Below are 9,608 nucleotides of genomic sequence, written 5' to 3' on the forward strand. Positions count from 1 at the left end.
TCCATCCTGATTGCAGAGTATTGGAGATATGTGAATCTGACACACCATGTCAACCAGTCCAGTAGTAATTAATTAATTAGTTTTGCATAACAAATGTTTATTATGGATTGGCATGGGGTGTCAACATGATGGAGCTCTGTCTCTTACTTCACATAGTAGCCTGACATAGAACTATTTTATTGGATTCATCAGTTGTTTTTTATTTAAACGTGTTTTCCATTTATCTAGAACTAAGGTTTCCAGGATGTTTTTTTTTATGTTCATGTGGTTGCTACTTTTGTTTGTTGACAGTTTATATATATTTTTCAACTCTTATTAAGCAGTGATGTTCTCTTCATTTTAAAGATTGAAAGAATGGTTTTGTGACGTTCAAGGCATATACAGTACATTTGTGAAGCGCAGCAGGTAGCCTAGTGGTTAAGAGCATTGGGCCAGTAACTGAAAGGTCGCTAGTTTGAATCTTGGAGCCGACTAGGTGAAAAATCTGTCGATGTGCCCTTGAGCAAGGCACTAAACCCTCATTTCTCCTATAAGAGAAGTGTGTCTGCTAAATGTAACTGGTTTCATTAAACTGTTACTATGCATTTTTACTGAACAAAATATTGAAAAGGGACCAATTTTAGTATATTGTCTTTACATAATTACATGGAATGTCATTTTATATTGATGAAAATGTATATTAAACGTAATAACATATGAATCCTTTTGTTACATGTTTTATCTGTTCCACTTTTATCTGTTACTTGGAAAGAGGTTTATACTGGGGTTGCCTGGAGACATGCCAGGAGACGTAGGAATCCACCTTTAACTTCTGTTAGAGCACTAATGCTATTCAGAGAGATTGTCTTAATGCCTGAATTAAATTCATAACTGATGTAAACAATGTTGAAGGAATTTTTAATCTCCCGGAATGAGCTTGGACCTAGTTCGTGAAACTATCTTATAAACTCTGCTTAGGCCATGTAATTTTCTTTTAGTTTAAAAAAAAACATTTTCGTCATTTAGCAGACGCGCTTATCCAGAGCGACTTACAGTTAGTGAGTGCATACATTTTCATACTGTGTCAACAAGCACGCAACAGAAAATGCTTTGCAACAGAATATGAAAAGGATTGTTTCGTACAGGTAGTCCCTCCCTGTTACAGCCTGTTTTCTTCTGATTGGTGCCTTATGAACACAGCCAACTTCAAATCAAGTTGATCAAGGTCAGGCTGGCAACAGGAATGGGATCCTTGGCTTGTGTACAGTCTATTTCTGCCACCTATGGTCCTTAATTGGTATCACACAGAGAACAATACATTCAAATCAGCTATTGGGAGGCAGTTTAAAGAAGGCCTATATTTGAAGTGTAGATAAACATCATGTAGAAGACTAGGTCAAATCACTGTATTGTTGAGTCCATTTTCCTCCAGGTCTCAAAAAGAAGATCTCAGTCACGTGAGTACTTCTAGAGAGAGAGATATGCTTTCTCTTTCTCCAACTGGGTTGATCCGGAGCCGAATGGTATTTTGACAAACTTAAAAAGGCTCCCATTGGGCGAATAAGGAAAACATGAAATGCATAAAATCCAGTTGACTGGAATTTGATTGTGTGGTAAATTTGATGTATTATTTACATGGGTAACAATATGAATAAGGTTATTAAATTCCACATGAAGACACCACACAAAAAACTAGAATACAAAATCATTGCCCCATGCAGCACAAGAAGGTACATAATATCATGTAAGTTAAACGTAACATTATGACACAGAGAATAGTACTTTTATAAGTGGAAAAACACATTTAAACAAATACGTTAGGCTGACCTCATTAAGTTTCAAGAAGGTATGTTTTCACAATAGAATTTCCTTTCTGTCGTTTTTCAACAATCTTTGGATGAGTTTAGGAGAAGCCGTTCACCTCAGCCTTAACATAAATGTCCAGTGTTTCCAGATTTCTGTGAAATGTGACCTATAATAATTATAATATAAGTTAAATCGTTTTGTAATTAAGTATGTTAAAAAGCAGCTTTTCTGTGTATGAATGGTGTGGGCATATACCAGTTATTAAAAGTATTCATGACAACTAAACAGCTGATTGGCCAGCTTAGCCAATGAGCCAACATGATGTCAAATTAAATGAGGAAATACTGTAGCTACCATTTTTGAAAAAGTTTGAGATACAAATTTGAGGTGTGTTTTAAAGGGTTTGAGATACAAATTTGAGGTGTGTTTTAAAGGGTTCTATCTCTAATTTATGCTTTGGCAATAAATACAAGTATAGGATGAGTCGACAACATCATTTTGGGTATGAGTTAACAGAATATTCAACTTTTAAAACGTGAGATTGTCACTGGACAGTTACTTGAAGTGCTTATTTGCATGCTGAGATAATGGACAAGATCTCTCCCTATAAACACTCTTGTTATTGTGTGGTATCGTTGTAGTGTTGTGGTATTATTACAGTGTAGATGATGGGGAGAGTGATAATGCATCAGTTGAACCATCGCGTGTGGACACCAGAGCCTCATATTGGCTGTATAAGGCTCTGGTAGATACCATTGCATGTCCCATGTTACACCTGTAGATGGAGATAGCGGATTATTTATGGAAGCTGCCTTCTCTAGAGGACATTACACTAACCACTCCTGCCCTGTCCTCCACTCCCACCCTCTGTATTATCAAGGACCCCGGTCTTAAACTGTTTTCAACAGACCAGAAGATGATACCATTGTATTAAAGGGGCAGTCAGCGATTAGGAAAACCATAAACCCCTTGCCCCGCCACTTGTTTTGGATTTGGTAAACAGCTGAGGGATGGGGCTAGAAAAATGTACCCACTCAAATGTATAGATGACGGAGCTTTGAATGCAAAGGCTGACCATCCATGAGATCAAAATGATAGTTTTAACTATGTTTTGAAGCTATACAGTGTTTGTTTACATTTGATTAGAAACAATGGCTATCATTACTACTAAGTTGGACATTTGGTTTCCTTTTGTTACGGTTGCTGAATACTTATTTACGTTTTCTACAATGTTATTTCATCGTTGACTGATGCCCAGAAAGCCGATTATGAATATCCTTTTGTCAAGTTTTATTAGTCATAAGTACAAGAATACCCTACGGGGGACCAGTATGAAAACGTATGCACTCACTAACTGTAAGTCGCTCTGGATAAGAGCGTCTGCTAAATGACTAAAATGTAAATATAAAATGTTAAAAATTAAGTACAGAAATGGATGTACCAATCACAGACTGCAGCTTTAAAGATAGAATCCGCAGTAGGGGAAAAACAGCTCCACTTGTCACCCCACCATTGTTTTTGTTGCCGACCTGTGGAGCATCTCGCAGCATGGTAAAAATACGTCGTGCAGCAACACATATTGTGCTCTTCTATCGCGCGTGCAGTGATGTTTGCAGGAACTTCTTTGCTTTTTGTAATATCGCAAACGGATGTGGCTGTTTCACCATTACATTCCCAGCTTTAAGGCCCAGGAGACACTGTCTACCCATAGGCAGTGTGGATACTAGCTGACTGAATGGCTGATTAAACATAGGCCTGTTTCACTGTGCTACTTTATATATCAGCTTGTCCAATCTGTTCTTTACACATGGCAAATGAACTTGAAACTTAATTCAAGTGGTCCTCTGTAGCTCAATTGGTAGAGCATGGCACTTGAAACGCCAGGGAAGTGGGTTCGATCCCCGGGACCACCCATACGTAAAAATGTATGCGCACATGACTGTACGTCGCTTTGGATAAAAGCGTCTGCTAAATGGCATATTATTCAACCAAAGATCCCATTTCTATTGGTTTAGTTATCCACAGTCTTGCCACGGGTTGTGCTGGATTTGCTGTCAGTACATGAGACTATAATTGTCTATTCATTCATAAACAGAATATATTTATATCATAATGTTATGATAAAAACATATGTAGGCTCATGTCATGAGAAATATGCGGAAAATAGGAGGGACTAGTATGAGTATATGCATTTAATATTATACAGCATTATATTGTCCTATACTATGATATTGGTCATGTTTTTGTGGTGAATAAGTAGTCGAACATAAGTAGCCTAAACATTACAGATTTGTCAATGTCAACTAATAACAAGCCCTCATGCAAAATGCTTTGTTTATCTTGTTTTTGTAGTTGTTAATTCAGCATTTCTTGTACGTTACGAGTTTCAAGTTTAAATTAAACTGAATATCCTTGAAATGTGAGATCTCACTTCGATGTCTACTCAGTTTATTTGCCGCGTGCGTCTGGCTCACGGGACGCGGCGCGCACAAGTGGAGAGTGCAGCTTGGGGGATGAGAATTGCGCGCACGCACGCCACTGGAAAATGGACCACTGAGTGACGCATTGATTCTGCCCTTGGCCATTGAATCACTTAGCTCTTCTTCTAATCGCCCGGAGCATCCCGACTGAAACAGTGTGATAAGACATGGAAGGAACAGAAGCGGGAGTTGACGCGCCTTTCAGCAAAATAAGTTTGCCGAAATTGATATATTGCCTCTGGAATAATGTCATTTAATATAAAGACAGGTAGGCTATGTGACTTTGTTGAGTTTTTGTCATTTGTGTGGAGTCTACAAATAACTTTCTGAGATAGTGAACTGTGCTGTGGGGTTTTAATGTAGTCTGTATTGTGTCGCATTAACTTCAGTTGCAACTCTTCTGAATATTTGGAATTATCCATTATTAAATTGATTTAGGTACGTTCTTGGTCTGAACTACTTTTTATAATTTTCTCTCTGCAAGGTAAGGGTGTATGGGTCTGTTAAATGTATTTTTAAGATACAATGAGTAAATTAAGAAACTGAAACATTATCTCTTTTATACTTTTTAATCTAAGATTTGTTTTATGTTGGATAGGATGCGTTTATGAAGCACAGTGATTGTAGCATAAATATGGGATATTTATAATTTTATTCAATGTCCTATTGTTTGAAATCGCCATGTTTTGATGCATGATATCTCAATTTGGGTTTCAATTAGCCCAACACTGTGGAACGGTTATCAAGGATTCATGGTCAAATAAGGCACTGTAATGTAAGCACAATGATAAGGCACAGTACTAGACTGAACAAAATATAAACGGAACATACAACACTTTCAACGATTTTTCTGAGTTACAGTTCATATAAGGAAATCAGTCAATTGAAATAAATAAACTAGGCCCTAAACTATGGATTTCACATGACTGTGCAGGGGCACAGCCATGGGTGGGCCTGGGAGGGCATAGGCTCACCCACTGGGGATCCAGGACCAGCCAATCAGAATGGGTTTTTCCCCACAAAAGGGCTTTATTACAGACAGAAATACTCCTCAGTTTCATCAGCTGTCCGGGTGGCTGGTCTCAGAAGATCCTGCAGGTGAAGAAGCCGGATGTGGAGGTCCTGGGCTGGCGTGGTTACTTACACATGGTCTGCGGTTGTGAGGCCGGTTGGACATACTGCCAAATTCTCTAAAACAACGTTGGAGGCGGCTTATGATAGAGAAATGAACATTAAATTATCTGGCAACAGCTCTGGTAGACATTCTTGCAGCCAGCATGCCAATTGCACGCTCCCTCAAAACTTGAGACATCTGTGGCTTTGTGTTGTGTGACAAAACTGCACATTCTAGAGTGGCCTTTTATTGTCCCCAGCATAAGGTGCACCTGTGTAATGATCATGCTGTTTAATCATCTTCTTGATATGCCACACCTGACAGACGGATGGATTATCTTAGCAAAGGAGAAATGCTCACTAACAGGGATGTAAACAAATTTGTGCACAAAATTTGAGAGAAATAAGCTTTTTGTGCTTTTTGAAGATTTCTGGGATCTTTTATTTCAGCTCATGAAACATGGGACCAACACTTTACATGATGCGTTTATATTTCTGTTCAGTATATAATGTTTTATAAGATACAATAATTTATGATACAGTACATAAATAATGTACTATTCGTTTGCTGAGTTTCAATGCTGTGGTTTGGCCAGTCACTGATGTCTGCATCTTGTTTCCTTATGTAGGTGATGGATCCTCAGCTGGGAAGTGACCTGAGCCAGCATTGAGCAGTGGCCTCCTCCCCCTTCTTGTAAGGCCCCACCCATGCCACAGTTCCACCATGCAGTATGGCCAGATCCTTCACAGGCGCGGCCCGGACGACAGCTTCCTCAACCTGAACGTGGGTGGCTTTAAGCAGCGCGTGGAGCGCAGCATCCTGCAGCGCTTCCCCAGGACCCGCCTGGGGCGCCTGCTGTGCTGTGTCTCCGAGGAGGCCATCCTGGAGCTCTGCGACGACTTCAGCCCCACCGACAGAGAATACTACTTTGACCGCAACCCGTGCTTCTTCCGCAATGTCCTCAACTTCTACCACACGGGCAAGATCCACCTGATGGAGGAGCTGTGCATCTTCTCCTTCAGCCAGGAGATTGAGTACTGGGGCATCAAGGAGCTCCACCTGGACTCCTGCTGCAGCAACAAGTTTCAGGAGCAGAGACAGTTTGCAGAGTACAAGGACTGGGACCGGAGGAGCAGTGAGCAGCAGCAGGAGCTCAGGAGCATTGACTCCTCCATGGAGGAGCTCTCAACTATGGACAAGGACCTGGAGAAGTTTGAGGGAACCTGGTGCTCTGAGGTCCGCAAGAACATCTGGCTGCACCTGGAGAACCCGGGCTACTCGCGTTTGGCCAAGGGGATCGCCGTGGCCTCGCTGGCTGTGGTGCTGACCTCTATCGTGGCCATGTGCATCCACAGCATGCCCGAGTTCCACCAGGTGGACCTCAACGACAAGGATATTGAAGACCCGGTGCTGGCCATCTTCGAGGCTGTGTGCGTCATCTGCTTCTCTGTGGAGTTCCTGGTGCGGCTGGCCGTGGCGCCGTGTGCCCGTAAGTTCATGAGCAACGCGCTCAACATCATCGACTTTGTGTCCATCGTTCCCTTCTACGCCACGTTGGCCTTCGAGACAGTAGACGAGGAGAACGAGGAACTGGAGAACGTGGGCAAGGTGGTGCAGATCCTGCGACTCATGCGCATATTCCGCATCCTCAAGCTGGCGCGCCACTCGGTGGGGCTGCGCTCGCTGGGTGCCACGCTAAGGCACAGCTACCACGAGGTGGGCCTCCTGATGCTCTTTCTCTCTGTGGGCATCTCCATTTTTTCCGCGCTCATCTACTTTGTGGAGAAGGAGTCAGAGGAGTCGGACATAACAACCATCCCCGTGGGCTGGTGGTGGGCCACTATTAGCATGACGACGGTGGGCTACGGCGACACCTGCCCAGTGACGGTTGTAGGGAAGCTGGTGGCCACCCTGTGCATCATCTGCGGGATACTAGTGGTGGCACTGCCCATCACCATTATCTTCAACAAGTTCTCCATGTACTACCAGAGACAAAAGGCCATGGATGCCGATCAGAGCAATAATGAGACCGACCAATACAATAATAACAATATTAAGATCCCCGACCCCAATCTAACATACTTTAATGTCGGCGACCAGTACACCCTAAAGATGAACTCATTCATCACCGGTATCTCTGTCAGGAGCAGCGTCGGCAATGATGAAGACACGGACGCCACGGGCATCCAGGGTGGAGAGACGACTTGTATCCTGAAGGGGCACTTGAGAGCTTAATTTACCTGACTTAAACCCTTTTACTCCTTGGAGGAGCATAGGTCATCCACAAATGATCTTCTTCACTTTTGGACCAGTTTCTCAAGTTCCTTCCATGAGTAGTTCAGTTCTTCCATCTCTGCATTACAGATCTTCTCCGGGTGTTCCTTAGTCTCCCACGGTTTCCTTCGCCTTGTGGGTTCCAAGTCAGGGACAGGGACAGTGGTCTTTCTTAGAGTGTGGCCACAGTTGAGGTGAAATAGGGCCACCATGTTTTCACCTGAGGCTTCTGAAATAAGCTGGACATGGCAATAAGCACTTTGTAGTTCTCAGGGTGAAAGTGAGCTGTATCTCTCCACACTCTCCTCCTTAGACACTACAATCTCTCCACGTTTTCATCCTTAGAGACTATGATCTCTCCACGTTTTCATCCTTAGAGACTATGATTTCTCCATACTCTCTTCCTTAGAGACTTTGATCCATTAGCCCTAAGAATTGGCCTGTTTTTCATCAGTGACTTGAGAACCTATTTTGATGCTGAGCAGTATCTGTCAATATTTATTTTGAATCAATACATTTTTTTGTCAATCATATGGAATGAAACAGCCATTGTTTGAAACAACCCACTGGGCACATCACGTCATTTCAACATGGATAATTGGGTAATATTTGGTTGAGACGTTGATCAATGAGATTACAACCTATATTCACCCACTCAAAAAGACAGACAAAAATGTGTTGAATTTCCAATGTGTTAGCACTATGCTTTCAACCATCTAAATGCACAACTAAATTCCAATGGAAAAACAATGTATGATTTTTTTGTTTATTTGTCACCCAAATGTTTATCATTGCGCTTTCAACCATTTAAAAGCACAGCAAAGTTCAAATGTGAACACAATGTCAGATATTTTATTTATTTATACAACAGATTAATGTGTTATCACTGTGCTTCATCTAATAGCAGAACCAAATGACCTGGATTGCATTTGAGATTACATTAAAAGTACGTGGTGAAAGTGATCAATGCCGTTCGAGATTCTGCACAGATTATTACAGCAATTGTGAAGCAATCTCCACAGACCTGCGACGACCTATGCATGCTATCTTGAACATACACGCTTTATATAGTTACATAAAAAGACATTTATAGTTATAGTAACTTCAAAATGTGACCATGGATGTGTTACTCATTTTAAAGTTGAATGTTACATTAGTTTGTAAGATAGCCTTAACTTTATGCTATTTACTGTTTTACAAAAGTAATATTAAATTGTGTTTGGTTGACAACACATCCAAATAGCAACATTTGAAGGACATGTATCTACTTCTGGTGGTTCCATCTGAGCCACTGACTTAGTCTGGCTTTACAGTGAGGGGAAAAAAAGTATTTGATCCCCCGCTGATTTTGTACGTTTGCCCACTGACAAACACATGATCAGTCTATAATTTTAATGGTAGGTTTATTTGAACAGTGAGAGACAGAATAACAACAAAAAAATCCAGAAAAACGCATGTCAAAAATGTTATAAATTGATTTTCATTTTTAATGAGGGAAATACGTATTTGACCCCTCTGCAAAACATGACTTAGTACTTGGTGGCTAAACCCTTGTTGGCAATCACAGAGGTCAGACGTTTCTTGTAGTTGGCCACCAGGTTTGCACACATCTCAGGAGGGATTTTGTCCCACTCCTCTTTGCAGATCTTCTCCAAGTCATTAAGGTTTCGAGGCTGACGTTTGGCAACTCAAACCTTCAGCTCCCTCCACAGATTTTCTATGGGATTAAGGTCTGGAGACTGGCTAGGCCACTCCAGGACCTTAATGTGCTTCTTCTTGAGCCACTCCTTTGTTGCCTTGGCCGTGTGTTTTGGGTCATTGTCATGCTGGAATACCCATCCACGACCCATTTTCAATGCCCTGGCTGAGGGAAGGAGGTTCTCACCCAAGATTTGACGGTACATGGCCCCGTCCATCGTCCCTTTGATGCGGTGAAGTTGTCCTGTCCCCTTCGC

General features: G+C 41.7%; 1 protein-coding gene across 1 annotated transcript; it reads left to right on the forward strand.

The window, feature by feature from the left end:
- The first annotated feature begins 4,404 nt into the window (after window positions 1-4,404).
- Window positions 4,405-8,241, forward strand: LOC121538741 (potassium voltage-gated channel subfamily S member 3-like). The gene is made up of 2 exons (XM_041846901.1): window positions 4,405-4,533; window positions 6,008-8,241. The coding sequence occupies exon 2, from the start codon at window positions 6,103-6,105 to the stop codon at window positions 7,612-7,614; it is 1,512 nt and encodes a 503-aa protein (XP_041702835.1). The 5' UTR covers window positions 4,405-4,533; window positions 6,008-6,102; the 3' UTR covers window positions 7,615-8,241.
- The last annotated feature ends 1,367 nt before the right edge of the window (window positions 8,242-9,608 follow it).

This window comes from Coregonus clupeaformis, chromosome 21 (assembly GCF_020615455.1).
Source record: "Coregonus clupeaformis isolate EN_2021a chromosome 21, ASM2061545v1, whole genome shotgun sequence".
Lineage (NCBI taxonomy): Eukaryota > Metazoa > Chordata > Actinopteri > Salmoniformes > Salmonidae > Coregonus > Coregonus clupeaformis.

Excerpts from the sequence above, each read along its gene's own strand:
- LOC121538741 (XM_041846901.1), top strand. The coding sequence starts at position 6,103 with ATGCAGTATGGCCAGATCCTTCACAGGCGCGGCCCGGACGACAGCTTC.